This window comes from Littorina saxatilis, linkage group LG13 (genome assembly GCF_037325665.1).
Source record: "Littorina saxatilis isolate snail1 linkage group LG13, US_GU_Lsax_2.0, whole genome shotgun sequence".
Classification (NCBI taxonomy): Eukaryota; Metazoa; Mollusca; class Gastropoda; order Littorinimorpha; family Littorinidae; genus Littorina; species Littorina saxatilis.
Window position 1 is genome coordinate 15,072,332 of NC_090257.1, and position 19,515 is coordinate 15,091,846.

Consider the following 19,515-nt stretch of genomic DNA (forward strand, 5'->3'; position numbering starts at 1 on the left):
ATTAAATCCCCGTGTCATTTTATTAACACTTTATATGCCAGAGAAGGCCGTTCACTTAACCTTCAGGATCACCATTTGGATTAAATATTTCTTTTACAGGGATCACGTGACCGCCGCTCAAGTAAGGGTACCCTCAAAATCGACCAGACAAAAACAGAAGAGCCGAATGAAAAATCGACAAAAAATCACAATAGGCAAAACTTTGCAACTTTGACATACGAGAAGAAAGTCAAACCAATTATCTACCCTGAACAGATTGTTTTGTTTTGCTACCTTGCGTATTTCGCGTGCCATGCTATTCCTACTGATGCAGGTGTCGATCGCAAGAGCGGTCAAAAACGGGACTTTTTGCGTCATTTTTTAGGGGTATCATGACAAAAAAGTCTGCACTTTAGCAATGACTTGTCGCCTCAATTCGGAAAATAAATATTCAAAAATAGTACACAGATGTTGCTTAGTCACCACCCGATCCGGTGACGTAGTTAACCGAACTTGTTTACGTCAGTGATTGATGTGTACACAAGTTCTTCGACGTCACCTGCAAAGTACTCACAGATGCATATCCCGTTGTTTGGGTACACTACTCACTCGCGCGTATCCAGTCAAATATGGGTTAATAGTAAATGTCCAGGGAAACTATTGTGAAAGCAGTACCTTCTTTCTGGAATATCCTGGGGCCCCATTTTGTTGCATCTGCTACACACAACTTTTGCTAAAACATCTTCAATATGTTGTAATTTTATGTACATTTTTTTTTTTTTAACTACTAAAGTGCATCTATGTCTAGTGAAAAGGCAATAAAGTAAACTTTTTAAAGTAGGGGTTCTTAACCATCCTGTTCATTAATGATAACACCTATTGCCAGAACTTTTGACGTGGTTTTTGTCCAAGGGAGAATACAACGAGAAAAATAGCAGCAGGGTCGTTGGGGGGACTTCTCGCTCTGTTGAGGTGAAATTCGAGCACCGGTCATGTACGTTACCGTCCTTTGAAATTATTGCACACTTTCATAGTATGAGAATACTGCTTTTTTGACTCGCCAGAGTAATCAGGTAATTGGGAGAAAACAATTTAAATGGGACATGACGAAGGTGAGTCGTACGATGTATAAGCATTTGCTTTGCTTGTGTAAATCACAATGGTCACATATTATCCTGTGTTGGTGAACAATAAGGTTACGCAAAAACACAAGTATTGAACAAAAAGTCAGACGAAATTGTAGGTAACTTTTTAAAACGTACTGGTCGCTTTTTGACATGGGGTGAATAGCTTCTGAGAAATTTACCCATAATATGTATTGATCAAGCTGATTATCACAGCACTCAAAAGAAAAATGTGTTGTGTGTGGGGTTGAGTTTTCAGCAAAATGTCAATGAAAACAATGCGATATGAATCACACTGCTAACTATACAGTAAAATATTTGTTTGCATAATTAGCTACGTCAGTGAACTGCAGATGTTTCGACCAATTTCCTCACTGTTTCCAGAAAAGTGGGGGGCAACATGTTTACCAATGTTTGGTGACATGTTGATACAGTATTTTCAGACCTGTCAACCCCTTCCAAGGCCAACCTGTATTAATATGACTAGAAACTGTATTCAAGGTAACAATCCCTTACAAACAGTAACATTTACAGACAAAAACCAGCTGTTTACCCCCCGGAATGAATGTTCATACTACAGAACGGAAAATAACCATGCTTAAAAAATTTCTGACAAATAACACACAAAAATAACACAGTTGCCTCCCTTGTCTTGAGGTAAATTATCAATAATTACTGACTCAAAACTTGAATTTAAAATTAAAAAATTGTTTCCATTTGGTAACTTTCAAAACTGCTCACTCAGGTTAAAAGGAAGAAGGTTTGGAAAATGGCATAGGCACTGTCAGGTCTATATTTAGTCCTCATTTGCATAATCTCTCATGCTGCTTTTCAATTCATCATTTCTGGGGTTAAATTCTCAAATGATGGTTGAATCATAGATTGAATTAAAAGAGAAACAAGTTACTAGTAAGTTTGTTCCACTTTCTAATTTTCAAAAGAACTCCATGTATCCAACTCAAATCAGAACTGGTCAGAGATCATGCAATTATCTGAAACCGGGAAGGTCACTGAAGCCATGGAAGTGGGCTATATAAAGGATACACTGACCAAAGTAGTCGATCACTCCAACGTGAACCCAACACTGTAACCCGGGTGTGTGTGTGTCTGAGTCAAATGCCTGAGTATGTGTCTTAATCTTCATTTGCATGTGAGTTGTTCTTTGCTACTGGTCACAAGTGGGGGTCAGCTCACACGAACGCATTTTTCAATACAGTCTAGGGGAGAAACTGGTCACAAAGCACCCAGTACATGCCAGAGAGATAGGAGAATCGGCACAATCAAAGAAAATACCAAAATCATTCAATAGATATGGAAATATTAAGATTTACTGTGAAAATGCTAGCAAAAATGGCGTCCAAAAACGGGAACGCACACTTGGTGCATCTTTGAAGACTTACCTCCCGTTCTGTGTTGTTGATAATAGTCGTGTTTGTGCTGTTTTTGAGTCACTTGAGAAAATGTGACTCTATGTAATCGGTCAGTGTTAGTCTGTCCGGCCGGCCGTCCGGCCGGCCGTCCGGCCGGCCGTCCGTAGACACCACCTTAACGTTGGACTTTTCTCGGAAACTATCAAAGCGATCGGGCTCATATTTTGTTTAGTCGTGACCTCCAATGACCTCTACACTTTAACGATGGTTTCGTTGACCTTTGACCTTTTTCAAGGTCACAGGTCAGCGTCAAAGGAAAAATTAGACATTTTATATCTTTGACAAAGTTCATCGGATGTGATTGAAACTTTGTAGGATTATTCTTTACATCAAAGTATTTACATCTGTAGCCTTTTACGAACGTTATCAGAAAAACAAGGGAGATAACTAGCCTTTTCTGTTCGGCAACACACAACTTAACGTTGGGCTTTTCTCGGAAACTATAAAAGTGACCGGGCTCAAATTTTATGTGAATTTGACTCATTGTGTTGTGAATAGCAATTTCTTCCTGTCCATCTGATGCCTCATATAATATTCAGAACTGCGAAAGTGACTCGATCGAGCGTTTGCTCTTCTTGTTGTTGAAATAGTATCTAATATAACTGATGCAGTTCTTGAAATGTTGCAAATTATTGTTGTCTTTGTGAAATGCGAGAGTGTTCTGAGGCGTAATCTGCATACGGCTGATGTCCCACATAGGGTACCCCACTTCGATCAGCGTATCACTCCAAATGAGCTTCATAGCAGAAAAGCAGATACACTACCAAAACACTGCATAACAGATCTACAAGTCTGAGCCAGAATCATTGAAATTTACTTTCTGTATAAAATATTGCAATCAAATTTGTTCACGCCGTCCCACAAATAACGCAGGTTACCCTCGCCTTCGATTCAAAGTAACTCCAATCTGACTGAATTACCATCGAAACGCAGATGACGAACTGATTCACCACACATTTGTGGTATTTTACACACACATTTCAACTGTGTTGTTTCGCGATAAACAGCCATAAACAAACAAATGTGGCGCCGTCACGTCGCCTCGGAAGGAATAACGCAGGTGACCAAGACTTGTTTCCGATACCTGTCTGATTAAAATCATCGTTTTTTCACGAATGACGGCTCTTTGGCAGATCTGGTGAGTTGGAAACTGTCTATGAATGTTTCATTTAATGTCAAATGCGTACATTCTTGTCGATATTGTTACCTTTGGGCTCATAAATTAAGTCAATCGTCGTGTTGTCCGAAAGTGACTTTTGTCAGGATAGAACTTACCGTGCTTCATTGACAGACGACTCGAACAATCTTTGCGACTGCAAGGAAACTTATTGCAGGGGAAATAACTGAAGACGAATAACCGTGGTAACTTCTTAAGCAAATCGCTGTAACGGATCTAATTTTTTTATAATTTTGTTTAGATCTGTTATTTAATCACATATTCTTACTCCAATTCTTATGAATGCATTGACTTTAGTCCCACATGCTAGATGTCGAAAAACCTCTCAAATTACCTGCCCTTAGTAGGGTGGTAACCAAGCTAAAAGCGACGCCATAGCCGTTGCTATGGCCTGACCTTGCTCGGTTACCCATAACACCCTGCGCACCACGTGAGCGCTAGCATCCGTAATGTTCATTCTCGACTTTCGACAACACACGGTGGACGTGTCCGAATTTCGCTCTCACTTTTGGCCTTCACATGCCTGCTCGTCCGTGAGACTAGCCGGTTCTTGGGGGTCTACCTGTCCGTCTACCTTTTGGTGAGATCTTTCCTTTTTACGTTTGGAATGTAAATGTTGATAGCTTTGTTTTGAACACGCACGCAGATAATTTTGTTCTGGGTGACTGTTTTCGCCGGTCTTAAAATGGCCGACAACAAAGCTAAACTGAGTGCGAGACTGGAAGGTGACAAGGCTCTTAGCCCAGTTAAGAAAGCTAAAGCTAAGAGTAAAGCCAAGAGCGTGGATTTGCCTATTATGCGGGTAGAAGATCCGTCAAATAGCACTTCGTTTGATGTTCCTATCCCTCCGAGGACGGGTTCCGTTCGCTCACAGCTCGCGTCCCCTGATAGGGGTGAGGAGCCGGGGCCTTCAGCCCTGGGCTCGTTGAAGTCCGAATTGTTTGATTTTATTTCTCAACAGTTTGCGTCTCGCTCTGGGGTCCCTCCTCTGCCTCCGGCGGTAGGGGATCCTTCCTCCCTGGCTCGGCTGGGGTCGTCGTCGTCGTCGACTATGGCGACTCCCGCGGATGGGGGGGGTGGCCGGGCGGCCATTTCTTCTGCGCACTTGCTTGGTGCACCTGACCAGTTCGGGCCTTCCCTCTCTGCCTCTGGTAGTGCTGCGGTTGCGCTCGAACACTCTCTCCGTAAGGAGAGGGGGTCTGCTTCCTCTCTTTTTCTTCCCGCTCAGCTTGCTTTTAGCAACACTGCAGTGGGAAGTCAGCTCTCTCCCCGGGTGGGAGAGGGAGAGAGGGGGCATGGTAAGTCACAGCCTGGGCTTGGTCCCACCTTGCCCCACTGGGGGCAGGGGGCTGTGTCAGCGTCTCACTCTTTCCCACCCACTGGGCGGGACTGGGTGGGGGCTGGTGTAGCGGCTCACCCTTTCTCGCCCGCCGGGCATGATCGGGTGTCCGCTGTTGGACTGGCGTCTCAGTCAGTGCCGCTATTGTCCACTGCTAGCAGCCGCCCCTCTCCCCAGCAGGGGTGGTGGGGTGGTGGGGCATCGGGACTACAGCAGGTTGACGGGTGGGGGCGGCCTTTCACGGTCTCGCCTCTCACTCAGTCTTACCCCTCGCAGGGTTCGCTTGCTACAGCTACGAGCCAACTCCCACCGCATGCAGCGGGCGGGGTAGCTCAAACTGGCCAGACCGGTTTTGACTGTTGGGGCCAAGCGCCCGGTCAGCGGTCTACCGACAATGGGCCTGGCGCGGCTTTGTTGGCTGGCCCCCTCCCCCCGCCTTCTTGGCGGGCCTCTGTGCCTACTGTCTACCCTTCTACCCCAGTGGGGCAGGGGGGGATGGTGGGTGGCAAGCGGGATCGGGTCACGCTTTTGCTGCTCCTGTCTCCCCTCCTGTGTACAGTGATACTGTACAGGCTGGGGATTCGGATTCTTCTGTGGAAGATGAGGAGTGTGTAGTCTTGCCTTTTGGATTTAGGCAAGCCATGAGAAGAGCGGCTTGTGTGGCAGCTCGTTACTTTCCGGAGGGGGTGGTGGATTCAGGACAGGATGTCTCTTTTCCACCATCCGCGGCGAATGATTTTCGGCCTTCGCAGGAGAGTTCACAATCGTTTCGTTTTGTGGAATCACCTGCCGTGGCTTATCACATGTCGCAACTTTTGGCTCGTCCGGCCCCTCAGGGCAGCGGTCTGTCGCCAACTCCTTTCCCTTTGTTGCATGCTCATGATACAGCGCCTGCTTCAGCCGATCCATGGCTAGCGTCAAACGCGCAGGCCACTGCTTTTTCGCCGTTAGTGCAGAAAAAGCTGGACTGGAATGTGAAGTCTAGGAACTTTGTTCAGACTTTTGCTTTGCCGAGGGCAACTTTGCCAATTCCGCCGGAGTTGCTTGCCTTGTTGCCAAAGCAACCTTCTGCTAAGGAAGGGGTCTCGTTCTCGGACGCTTCTCTCTCTTCTCTGGAGGAGATTGGGCGTCTTGATCTGGAATTGGCTTCTATGGCAGAGTCTTTGCTCCGAGCTCTTACTCGAGCTGTGGCTGGCTCTTTGGAGCCGTTTAGACTCAGGGAAGACGCCTCAGCCAGTGATATCTCCGCACTGCTTGCTGCTTTGGGGATGGTGAATTCTGAGAGGATGAGCATTTCAGCGAGGCTGTATGCTCATGCTGTCTTTTCACGACGTGATTTGCTGCTGTCTCAAGCAGGTTTTTCCCAGCAGTCCACTGTGGACTCGCTTCGTTCCTCGCCTTTTGTTGAGGGCTCTCTCCTGGGTAGAGTAGCCCTGGATGCAAGGCAGCGGGAAGTGCAGGAGGCTAAAGACAGACATCTCGTTGGGATTTCGTTTAAAATCCCAAAGAAATCTCAGTCTTCTTCTAAGCCTGCCTGGAACAAGAAGCAGCACAACGCCTCTCGTCCTAAGGAACAGGGAGATAAGGGCGCACCAGCCAAGGGTGCTCCTTATCCTAAGAAACCCTCGTTCGGGAAGGGGAGGGGGGGGGCTCGAAAGCCCTCCCCCCAATGAGGCTCTCCCGATCACATCACCCCTGTTCCCCCCACTTTTGTGGTGGCGGGGGGCCCCACCAGGGCCATTTCCATGTGGCAGGCGTTAGTGCACAGCCAATGGATTTTGCGGGTGGTGCGATCGGGATTCCGCCTGTTGTGGGAGGGGGAAAAGGCTCCCTTGACCAGGGTTCCTCCTCCCTTTCGTTTTCCGGCCAGCCTGGAGGCCAGAGCGGCCATAGAGACAGAGATCAGGTCTCTTTTGGCCAAAGAGGCTATAGAGGAGATTGTGGATCACTCCTCGCCGGGGTTTTACGGACGCCTGTTTGTTGTGCCCAAGGCGTCGGGCCGCTGGAGGCCTGTTCTCGATCTTTCGGTCTTGAACAAGTTTCTGCGGAAGATCAAGTTTCGTATGGAAACGCCAGCTTCGGTCAGGGAGGCCCTGCGCCGGGGAGATTGGGTGACTTCGGTGGATTTGACGGACGCCTACTTTCATATCCTTATGTATCAAGTGGACAGAAAGTGGCTCCGGTTCCGCTGGGGTCATCAGATCTTTCAATTCAGGGCTCTGCCCTTCGGGCTGTCCCTGGCCCCGTGGGTTTTCACTTTGGTGATCAGACAGTTGGCCGCGCTGATCAGGCAAAGAGGTATTCGTCTACGGACGTACCTCGACGACTGGTTGATTCTGAGTCAGAGTCAATCAGTGTGCCTCTTGAACACTCAGGTAGTGTTGAACCGGGCTCTGAGCCTGGGGTTCTCTGTGAACCAAGCGAAGTCGGAATTGACTCCCTCGCAGAGGTTTGTTTACCTCGGTATGGCGTTCGACACTGTCGCTTGGACGGTCCGGCCTACGCAGGAGAGGATTCAGAAGCTTCATGCTCTCATTTCGGCCGTGGCTGGCAGCCAGCAGGCTTCGGTGAGGGTCCTTACCTCGATTCTGGGCCAAATGGAATCTATGGCAACTCTGGTTCCCTTAGGGAGGGTGTACAAGAGGCCTTTCCAGGCTGCGCTCAGCTCTCTCTGGGAGCCGGCTTCGCAAGATTGGGACAAAATCGTCTCCACACAGGGATGGTTCAGTCACGCGACGGCTCGGTGGCTGGACCTAGACTGGATCTCTCAGGGGGTCCCCATCTCTCTGCCCCCTCCGGACATAGATCTGTTTACGGATGCGTCTATGGCTGGGTGGGGGGCCCACATCGGGGGCCAGGCGGCCTCCGGTCTTTGGACTCAGGCCCAGCGTCTCTGGCATATCAATCGCCTGGAGTTGGAGGCTGTTTCCCTCGGTTTGCTTGCGTTTCTCCCTCTGGTGGGCGGCAGACATGTCCGGTTGCACACGGACAATACAACTGTCGCTGCCTACATCAACAAGCAGGGAGGAGCTCGGTCGTTTTCCCTGTCAGACAGGGCATGCGAGGTTCTGGTGTGGTGCCACTCGCATCGGATCATGATCTCAGCAGAGTTCCTGCCGGGCAAGCTCAACGCTCTGGCGGATGCGCTCAGCAGGTCCTCTCAGGTGTTGCACACCGAATGGACGATCACTCACGGGGCGCTCCAGCGCCTGTGGGCACAGGTGGAGAAACCCATGATCGATCTATTTGCAACGAGATTTTCAAAGAGACTTCCCATTTTCGTGTCCCCCTTTCCGGACACGGAAGCTTGGGCAAGCAATGCGTTGGAGATCTCGTGGAGCGGCCTTCAGGCCTACGCATATCCTCCCTTTCCTCTACTCAGCAGAGTGGTGAGGAAGGCCGAGCTGGATCGTCCGGAGCTCCTGCTGCTGGTAGCCCCCTGGTGGCCTTCCCAGCAGTGGTTTCCAGATCTGCTGTTGCTGGCAAAAGGGGTTCCGATCCCTCTAAATCTGGTGCGGGGAGAGCTCGTTCAGCCAAGAACAGGCATCCCGCACAGAGACCCGCAGGCCCTGCGCCTACACGTTTGGAGACTGTGAGGTCGGAACTGCGGAAATCTGGCGCTTCAGACTCTACGCTGGATTTGGTTTTTAAGGCGCATAGGTCCTCGACTGCGTCTGTGTATGCTTGCCATTGGGCCGCCTGGGCCAAGTGGTGTAGGGAGACGGGGGTCAATGCCGTGGCCCCGCGCTCCTTACAGGTGGCAAATCATCTTTCTTTTTTGTCTGCTCAGGGCAGTTCGGCCTCTGCTTTGAGAGTCCGACGTTCTGCTATATCTGCTACTCTGAGACAGATAGGCAGATTGATTAACGTTAACGGAGTGATTGCTAGTGTGATCAAAGGGGCCGCTCTCCAGGAAGCGCAGAGACGGACCTCTGTCCCGGCATGGGACTTATTTTTGGTTTTAGAATATTTGCGTTCTGCGGCGTTTGAGCCTTTGCAGGCTGCTAGCCTGACTGATTTAACACGCAAGACGGTTTTTCTGCTTCTTCTGGCTACTGCTCGGCGAGGCAGTGAGATACATGCCTTGTCGGGTTTGTCGGAAGACATCGCGTTTGAGCGCGATGGTTCAATGTCGCTTCATTTCCGGCCTGGTTTTCTCGCGAAAAATCAAAAGCCAGGCCAATCCCCGCCCGTGGTCCGAGTCCCCCCGCTTGGGACTATCTTAGCTTCGCACGATCCAGACTTAGCTAACTGTCCAGTTAGGGCCTTGAAGTCTTACTTGGCTCGCACTCAGTTGGTTAGGGCCAAAAGCCAAAAACTTTTGTTCATTTCATTGAACACGAAATATGACAGGGACATATCGAAATTGACCCTTACAAGATGGGTGGCGACCCTCATTAGACGAGCTTATGAGTGGTGGCTCTCTCAGGAGAGGGGGGGGCGTTCAGTCCTTCCTCTGACATCAGCTCGAGTACATGAGGCCAGGGCCTGGGCGTCCTCTGTGGCCGTCTTACGTTCAGGGCGATTAAGCGATGTCTTGCAGACAGCTTACTGGAAGTCAGACGATGTATTCATCAACTTCTACCTTCGTGACATCTCTTGCACGCGACTGGATGGCTCCAGTGCTTTGCCGGCTTTGGTGGCTGCAGGGCAGGTGCTTGCAAGGACATAAGTAAGTTCCCTCCGCCTTTAGGAGGAATCTGCATTCATAAGAATTGGAGTAAGAATATGTGATTAAATCGAAAATTTTTAATTAAATTTTGATTTAATATAATATACTTACCCAATTCTTATAGTTAATACCCTCCCATCCGTCCCCGCTGGATTATGTCCTTGGGGGTTTGTTTGACTAATAGTCTCGAATGAACATTACGGATGCTAGCGCTCACGTGGTGCGCAGGGTGTTATGGGTAACCGAGCAAGGTCAGGCCATAGCAACGGCTATGGCGTCGCTTTTAGCTTGGTTACCACCCTACTAAGGGCAGGTAATTTGAGAGGTTTTTCGACATCTAGCATGTGGGACTAAAGTCAATGCATTCATAAGAATTGGGTAAGTATATTATATTAAATCAAAATTTAATTAAAAATTTTCGATTCTCTATTTTATGTCTGCTACTTGCTGGTAGTCTTCGTCAGTGTGAAAGTCACATCTATTTCGACTGTGCATTATTCGATCCGTGTAGTGAAATGTTGATCTATGATCTATTTGGCAACATAAATTCGCTAAATGTACTTCGAGTATATCTGAGAAAGCTCAGAAAGAAGGCCGAATCTCCTCTTTTTTTGGGGGGGGGGGGGGGGGGGGGGGGGGGGGTCAGGAATTTCACATGTTATAAACTTACCACAAACTGGACAAAACACACGAATTGAAATTAGGCTATCCTTCAGATTTTAGCATTTCACAAGAGGAATTGTTTGTTTGGCCGGTTATTTATACGTTTAATCAGCATATGAGTGTCTATCACGTTTCTGGAGGTGTTTGTGCATTTCACAGAGGATGAATGTGTTTCTTTGTGTGCGTGTGCGTGTGTGTGTGTGTCAAAGTGTGTGTGTGTGTGTCCCAGTGTGTGTGTGTGTGTGTGTGACTGTGCGTGTGTGTGTGTGTGTGTGTGTGTGTGCGTGTGTGTGCTTGTAGAATATAAGGTCGATAATTCATGATAGTGTCAAATATCATCCCAGTGTGCAGTAATTAAATCAGTGATCTCCTTCAGTTGCAAAATGTGGGTTGGTTACTTTTAGATCATTGTGCAAAGACGAATACGTTCATCCAAAACAGGTTGTACTGTCGACCTTCCTTTCAGACCACCTGTCTATAAAGACCACATGCCCACTAAGATCACCCAAAAGGATCCCTGACGGTTTTTACGACTATATTAATGATCTGTTTCCGGGCGTGTTTTTTTTGTTTTGTCTTAGATTGCACCAGATTGCTCCATTTTCCTTGTTTTTATCAACATTTTCCGGGAGGAAGGGGGGGGGGGGGGGCACATGCCCAGGAATCCCTCTAGTAGGTTCGGGCGCTTACACACACACACATAGTGCACATACACGCACACACATACACACACCCACTCACACACACACACACACACACTCGTGTATGTTTACACGTGCTGCGGCGCGTTCGTATTTCACGACTTGTTAACGCGCACAGAGAAGAGAGAGATATTTGTACGTACACGTCTTTCGCTTTCGGCAAGAGAAAAAGAAAGTGAGAGAAAGAGAGAGAGAGAGAGAGAGCGTGACGTCACAGAATTGTCTTTGTTACCAAGACCAAGTTTCGAGAGCCTTGGCGTCCAGGATCCTTGATAGCTCATAGGATGTCAAATGTTTTCCACCGTTTCTTTTACAGAATCCTTTCAAATTTGCTATTCCAAAAGTACACTATGACACGCCTCGAGTGGAAAAGAACATTCTCTGCAATTCCCGTCTCAGTCGGTGCAGCAGTTTCGGAGCCTGTCGTTATCTTACAAACACACACACAGACACACAAAAACCTGCTATAAAAGTAATATTATGTAAGAACCATGTGAACCAGTGATTTTTTCTTTTGTAAATCAGATACTACAGTGTTTCTGCTTTATGAAAAGTTATATTTCAAAAACAAACTAGAGATTTGAATTTTGACCACTTTTCCCCCTTTCTGTCACCAGTACTGAAGAACAACTCATGTGTAAACTGTTATTGTTGTGAAGATCACAGCAATGACAAGTTAAAGAGAGTTGCCCTATAATTTGGTTTGCCCATACAGCTAGGCCTTGTAGACCGTACACACCTAAATTTGGATAAATCCCATACAAAATACAGGAAAACCGTATGGGTTGACAGGTATGTACGTTGTTTGTCCACTTAAAAGGTTGATAGGTTGAAGTTCTTGTGAATGTTTTGTTTGTCTTGAATTAAATGTGCCAATAATTTAACCTTTCTTGGTTTTTTATTCTTGAATTTGTAAAGTTTATCTTTTTGAGATTTATGTTTGGTGTAAACATGTTTTTCAAAATGTCTGGGATGGTGATGTGTTTTCAAATCTGACAGAAACACTGCAGATGTTTTGATGAGCACTTATCTTCCTGATGTGCACCCAACAAGTTGTCAGCTAGCAGGGAGTTATTAACCTGTGACGGGCCCTTGTTTCAGTTGTCTGGGCTGAAGCTGTCCCCGGTGGAAGGGGACGAGGAGGGTGAGCTTCCAACCTTCACGGCAGAGGACTTGGCTGCTGCTGTCACTGCAGACCTAAAGTTTCAGATCACTGTTCAAGAGGAAAAACTGGCACAAATGAAACCTAATATGGCTTCCATCGCAGAATACAAAAAGAAGGTCAGTATTACAGGGGTGGGATTTCTTCCGTCCTAGACGGATTTCCGTCCCAGGAAGAATTTGGCAACTTTTTTATTTTTTTGTACCTTGTTTTGTTAATCCCTGGCAGCTTGTTTACAATGGGTTTGTGTGATGATGTGGTTGTGCCAGGTCAGCCACCTTTTACCAAGTCCCAGACCAATTTCAATAAGGTGGCAGCAATGTTATGTCATTTTGGGGAATGTGGCATCTTAGTTGCCATTTATTTAAAAAATCAGCTCACCCACATCTTTATATACCCTTCTTGCAACCGCAACACGGTGGCCTAGTGGTAAGGCGTCCGCCCAGTGAGCTGGAGGTCGTGGGTTCGAACCCCGGCCGGGTCATACCTAAGACTTTAAAATTGGCAATCTAGTGGCTGCTCCGCCTGGCGTCTGGCATTATGGGGTTAGTGCTAGGACTGGTTGGTCCGGTGTCAGAATAATGTGACTGGGTGAGACATGAAGCCTGTGCTGCGACTTCTGTCTTGTGTGTGGCGCACGTTATATGTCAAAGCAGCACCGCCCTGATATGGCCCTTCGTGGTAGGCTGGGCGTTAAGCAAACAAACAAAAACCCTTCTTGCAGGTATTCAGAGACCTTCAGTGGTGTGGGGTAGAGAAAACTTGCATTCCTGATCTATGAACCAGTGGTATTTAGCTTCTGATACATTCAGTCCTTAAGAAAGTTAGCAAGTGAGACAAACTTAATTGAAACATATTTCTCTTTTAATTCAAGCTATGATTCAACAATAATTTTAGGATATAACTCCTGAAATGATGAATTGAAAAGCAGCATCTGTGTATAGCATTTAGCAAGGGATATAACTCCGGGAGTTTCTGTTTTTGTCTAAACCTTCTTTTTTAACCTGAGCAGTTAGCCCTTTTGAAGGTGTTCAATTGAAACAAACGGACTTGAAACTTGTTTCTCATTTGGTTCAAGCTATGGTTCAACAATTATTTGAGAATATACCACCTGCAATGATAAAATCATAAGCTACAAGTAAAAAATGTGTAATACAAGGAAGGTGACTGATATTCCTGTGTTTGCCTAACTTTTTGTTAGCATGGCATGGGTGGGAGTTCCTCCGTCTCAGACGGATTTCCGTCTCAGAGAAATTTTGACATTTTTTTTTTTTTTTTTTTTTTTTTTTTTGCGCCCTCATTGATAGTCATCTCATACTGTGTTATGCCAAATGGACTGATAGTGCACTTTTTGTTGTTTCTAATGCTTGCCAGGTCCCTAAAATTTTTAGTTTTTGTTACTTTTTGTATCTCCAACAAGGTTCTTATTTATCAGAATTAAACTCAGGAGAGGCCAGAGAAACCCTTTTAAATTCATAAAATTCGTTTTCGGCCGGGGGCCTTCGCCCCCCTGGACCCCCCACCAGGGCGCTGCCCCTGGACCCCGCCGGGGCCTTGGCGGCCCCTGGACCCCGGCCTTAAAAAAAGTTCAGTCTTGGAACAATTTTGGGCTCCCACCCATGGCATGGCGATTTTCCTTTAATGCGGTAAACATTTTTTAAATCAAAGACAAAACTAGGTGATGAAATACCTTCAAGTTTACAAGATTTTTAAATTTTGTGCAGCTCCAATTTTAAGTTTTTGTTTAAGCTAGGAGATGCTTCTAAAACCCTTCTTGAAATTTGTTTACCACTTGTTTTTGAAGACCCCCTAGCAAGAGTGATGCAACCAAACACCTTCAAGTATAGAGGTTTTTGATTTTGTTCTTTCACTCCCCCCCCCCCCCCCCCCCCCCCCCAAAAAAAAAAAAAACCCAACCCACACCAAGTGTGCGTGCTGTTTTCAGTTTTAAAGCCAGGAGAGGTTCAAATAGCACCTCTTGAATTGCTAAAATTCATTTTCAGCTGGTTAGTTACAAATACCTTCAAGTTTACAAGATTTTGTAATTGTGTGCAGCTCCAATTTTAAGTTTTTGTTTAAACGAGAAGAGGCTTCGAAAACCCTTCTTGAAATTTGTTTAGCACTTGTTTTTGTAGACCCCCTAGCAAGAGTGATACAACCAAACATTTTCAAGTATAGAGGTTTTTGATCTTGTGCATTCATCCCCCTTCCCCCCATCTCTAAAAAGCTTGTTTGTTCTAAGATTTAGAGTCAGGAGAGGCCACCTAAACCCTCCCTATAATGCTAAAATTCATTTAGCAGCCCCTGGACCCCAGCTTTCCAAAATGTTCAGTCCTGGCAACAGTTTGGGCTCCCACCCATGGTATTATCATAAGGCCAAAAAAAAAAATAGGTCTGTTTACGGTAACCCGACCGACCCTAGTTTTTTCGCGCGACCCTAGACTTTTTTTTGGCATTTGGGGGGGGAAAAAAAAAAATCTCGGTTTTTTTGGCAAAATAACGTAAAAATATGGTTTTTGGGGGGAAAAAAAAACAAAAAAAAAACAACAATCCCGACCTACCGACCCTATTTTTTTGGCCTATGTTACCGTAAACAGACCTATTTTTTTTTTTTGGCCTAAGACTCCTTCTTGGCTCAAGAAAGTGTGCCTTCAATGTCATTAATTCTGTATGACTGTTCGTTTGTGTGCGTTATGTTGTATGTAATGAGAAGCTCTAACATTAGCAATATCTCAGGAATTAAAAAAATCAGACCACCATTTATCTGCAAGCTTGGTTAACCACTTGACTGCCTTAGGACGGGTATACCCGTCATGCGCTTGTGCAGCCGCAGCGCCTTAGGACGGGTTTACCCGTCTTCTCCGTTCCAGGATTTTCCAGAAATGCTATGTCACTGCTGACACACAAATAGCAGCCAATGGCTTGGTAGGATACCTCATTCTCATGAATAAACATAAATGGTGACGCGGTTTTGCGTCTGAAGGCTATTTTCGGCCTTGGCGACAGGGTAGGGGAGAGAAATCTCGACTCGTCAAAATGGCTAACGGTGACAGTCGACCGGGCCCTAGTGGGGAAAAACAAAGCCGGACTGACGCTACAGGCGGTGCAAATGATTATGGATACTGACAGGGGAAGGGGGAGATCTTCTTTCGGACGATTCGTTGGAAACAGGTAGATGATAGTGATTATAATCCTTTCTTGGAGCAAGCAAAACAGCCACCTGTGTTTGATCCACAGGCACCGGAAGATGCGCCGGACTGATTTTTCAAAAGTTCATATTTAAACATCATTATAAGCCAAACTAATTATTATTTCCATGACTAGACACTAAAAACAGATTCTTGGTTCAATTTCCCTTAACCTTCGCCGGCACTCATTATCGACTACACACGGACGCACTCGTGGGTCCGTGCGGACCCAGAAGGGTGTTTGATTGCAAATATCTCCTAAACGAGTTGGAATTCTTTAATGAGCTTTTAGAAATGCCTCAGACACCTAAAAAGCTATCATCTCCTAAAAGCTCATTAAATTTCAGTGATAATTAATTAATTATACACGGTATTTGGAACAATTAAAATATTATGGGTCTGCATGGCCCCACGAGTGCCACGGAAGGGTTAGCACAATTTTCCTTCTTTGAGAAGTATGGGTCTGCACGGACCCACGAGTGCCTCGGAAGGGTATACACGCTTTTCCTTCTTTGAAAAGTATGGGTCCGCACGTCCCCACGAATGCTTCCGTGTGTAGTCTAAATTTGACCATTAATTAATTAATTAATTATCACTGAAATTTAATGAGCTTTTAGGAGATGATAGCTTGTTGGGTGTCTGAGGCATTTCTAAAAGCACATTAAAAAGTTCCAACTCATTTAAGAGATATTTGCAATCAAACACCCTTCTGGGTCCGCACGGACCCACGAGTGCCGGCGAAGGTTAAAAATAACATAGGTTTTACTTACCTACCTACTGCCAGTTTGGAGCTAGAATTTTTTGTGAATTATTACACCCCGAACTCCAATATTCCCTGGCAGTCAGGAATGCACATACGCAAGTTTTGATTGGCAGCAAAAGGGTTAAGAAGGATTTGGCATCCCTTGGGTTATTTTCAACATCATGTGCTCTTAAGTAACTGGAAGTAGATCTGAACAAAATGTTCTGCTTACAATTTGTCACTGCACTCAAGCGACTGGAAAATAAATCGGAACAAAGTATTGGGATCGGTGTGGCTAGCTTCTACCAGTGCCGACTAGACAAGGTGTTAAAAGTTTGGGGAAAAGGTGAGGGGAAAAGTTTTGGGTTCACTTCAATGCCATCTCACTTCAGTTTCGATCCTTGTAAGTCCTGAGAATTGTAATCTAGTGTGAGTCACACTCGATATGAAATTTACTGATGGATTCGTGAGCCTTGATGGCCTTGCCTCTTTTTCTTGTTCAGAGCTGCCGACTGCAAAAGCGTAGCATGCTACGTTTTAAGAGAAATTGCTACACCAAGCTAAAGATTGGTACGCTTAAAACAAATAATCAGAAGCATGCAACAGTTGCCTGTTTATTGTGTGAGTCCTTGTACTCATTTCTGCTTCCCACTCTGTGTAAAAGTCACAAAATGGGTCATAACACATCGTCTACATTGAAAAGTGGCACTGCAGATACTTCATTTTATGTTCCTGCATTCTCATGAAACTTTATTAAAAATGACTATTCTTGTGCAAAATGGCATACATGTGGATGTGGGAATGAATAAATGTTAGAAAATGCTACACTTCATCACCATTTGCTACGCTGAAAATTTAAAACAAATTCTAAATTGCTACACTTGAGGCTTCACAAGGGTTTGCAGGTCTGCTTCTTATTATGTTGTTACTGTGCTGCGCGCATCGTTTAGTCCTATCACTGAAAGGAACCGCAAGTACAACTCATTTAATTAGTCATAGAATGAATTGGTGCGCCACATTTTGTGTAATTCAAAATGAAATTGCACAAAAAGCAACACAAAGAACAAAATGTTGCCAGGGATCCGGACTGGAACCCAGTTTCAAAGAAATATTATCAGACTTATGATGTCATCATAAGAAGCACTGTCCTCTTGATTATGATTGTGAGTGGTGGATGGGTTACAGGAAGAACTGTACCTGTCGCGAGTGGCAGAGCTGGACCAGATCACTGAGGTACGGGACAAGCAGCGCAAGTACCACGAAGAGCTGCGCAAGCAACGACTGGACGAGTTCATGACAGGCTTTGCCGTCATCACCAGCAAGCTGAAGGAGATGTACCAGATGATCACACTGGGCGGAGATGCTGAGCTGGAGTTGGTCGACTCTCTCGACCCTTTCTCGGAAGGCATCGTCTTCAGGTCAGTCAGCCCAGCCCTTACTTGGTGCAGTTGGGATAATCTGAAGGGACATCCAAGTAATGGATTTACAAGAATGTGCTGTTTCTTGTGAAATTTTGGTATGACGCGATCACTTACATTGAACTTGACGCCTGGCTGCCATTTCGCTCGTCTTCCCAGATGTCGTTTTTCAGCACAGACTACTATGCGGTTGTTGTAAATGTCGTTCTCGCTGTTAGAAAATGAAAGTAATATATAGTAACAGCGGTGCTGTTTCTCAAGACATTTGTGACGTGAATTTTGCGACACAAAAAATAGTTTTAATCATGAAATCATCGTGTCCATTGACTGCCATCCCCCTGTTACGAGGAGTAGTTCTGAAGCAACATTCTGGGTTGCCCGATTTTGATTACTTTGGGCAAAGAAGAAAAGGGACATTTTCTGAGTGTGACAGTCACAAGAAACTACATTTTCAAGTGTTAATTTCATAGCTTTAACATATATTTTTTTAACAAAAGAATGTTCCATGACGTAGAAGCAACTTTATTCAACACATTACATTACTTCAAATGAAAAGAAAACATTTATTTTATTATCAAATGTAAGCTTTTCTGATCTCACCCAAAAAAAGTGGGAAAACACAGCAAAAATTGGGGGTAAATTTATGTTTGAAATTCAATAAAAAAAATTAGTAATACCTTAGTATTTGCTACAAACTTTTGATATCATTACATTCAAACATTTCAGATTACAATGAAAGCAGCTTTATTGGTATTTTCTCACAAATAAACTATGTGTGGATATTTTTAAAATGTCATCTGACAGGGAGCACCTTTTGGGAGTTGCCCACATAACATGGTTTTAATCCTAGCTCATGAGTATTGATAATGTTTTCTGTTTGCACTCCAGTGGCCTAGTCAGACCTGGAAACCCATACGATTTCGGCGTATTTTGTACGCTTGATTGTCTAAAATACGATCCGTACGGTCGGTGGAAAATAAATACGATCAAACAAATTCATAGACTACTTTTCTTCACAATCGTAACTTACTTAAACCAATCCAGTATTTGGGAGGTTTGAATGATGTGTGGAGTACACTCATTTTTCTTAAAATACGCCAAGTTTCTTTGAGAATGCTACAAGTGCACAACAGGGGTTCCCAGGTCTGCTTAGTATTGAGCTGGTTGGATCTGTTGAACAGTATGAATGCTATTAGACATGAGGCCTGTTGTCATGACAATGCAGTCAGTATCAGTTCCATTGTGTGCAACCAGTGTGAGGCCGCCCAAGAAGTCGTGGAAGAACATTTCTAACCTGTCTGGCGGAGAGAAGACGCTCAGCTCTCTGGCGCTGGTCTTTGCCTTGCATCACTACAAGCCTACGCCACTCTACGTCATGGATGAGATAGATGCTGCTCTTGACTTCAAGAATGTCTCCATTGTTGCCAACTACATCAAGGTTTGTCAGTCTTTTTATGACATCCTTTGTTCTAAAAAAAATTTGTAAAAGCAATTGTTCAATATAATTACATCAATTTAACTGTGGAGTATTCTGTCTTAGTCATTTTGCAAGTCACTAATCATCTTCATGTGATTATTGTCTGACTTTGAGCTGTAAAAAGTATAAGCAGTGAAGACAGCAAATAGCTGCCTCAAGAGATGTGTATTTGTCATGTGTTTCTGGTAGATTTAAGGGGACACCTGTAGAATTTGTGTTTAAACATTCAACATAGTGACCTCGGTGCACAGCATGTGTGAGATGATCGAAGTAACACAAAGAATGTCTAGTTGTTGATCACATTCTCTTTGGTGGGCTTTTTGTTAGCACACAAGTTGAATTTGCAACAAAGAACTGCAGATAATAATTTTTCTTTGGCATTGAGTGTATCGATCATGTGTATGTATCTGTAACCTGTGAAGTGTTTCTTGGAGCCTCACTTT

General features: G+C 45.1%; 1 protein-coding gene across 3 annotated transcripts in view; it reads left to right on the top strand.

Annotated features, from left to right (window-relative positions):
- The window catches only part of LOC138983685 (structural maintenance of chromosomes protein 4-like), an 87,847-nt gene that overhangs the window by 57,261 nt on the left and 11,071 nt on the right, over positions 1–19,515 (top strand). For all 3 annotated transcript variants that reach the window (XM_070356961.1, XM_070356964.1, XM_070356962.1), the window contains exons 24-26: positions 12,187–12,366; positions 17,363–17,595; positions 18,850–19,033. In XM_070356961.1, coding sequence (XP_070213062.1) covers positions 12,187–12,366; positions 17,363–17,595; positions 18,850–19,033 — 597 coding nt within the window. The remainder of the gene's footprint in view (positions 1–12,186; positions 12,367–17,362; positions 17,596–18,849; positions 19,034–19,515) is intronic.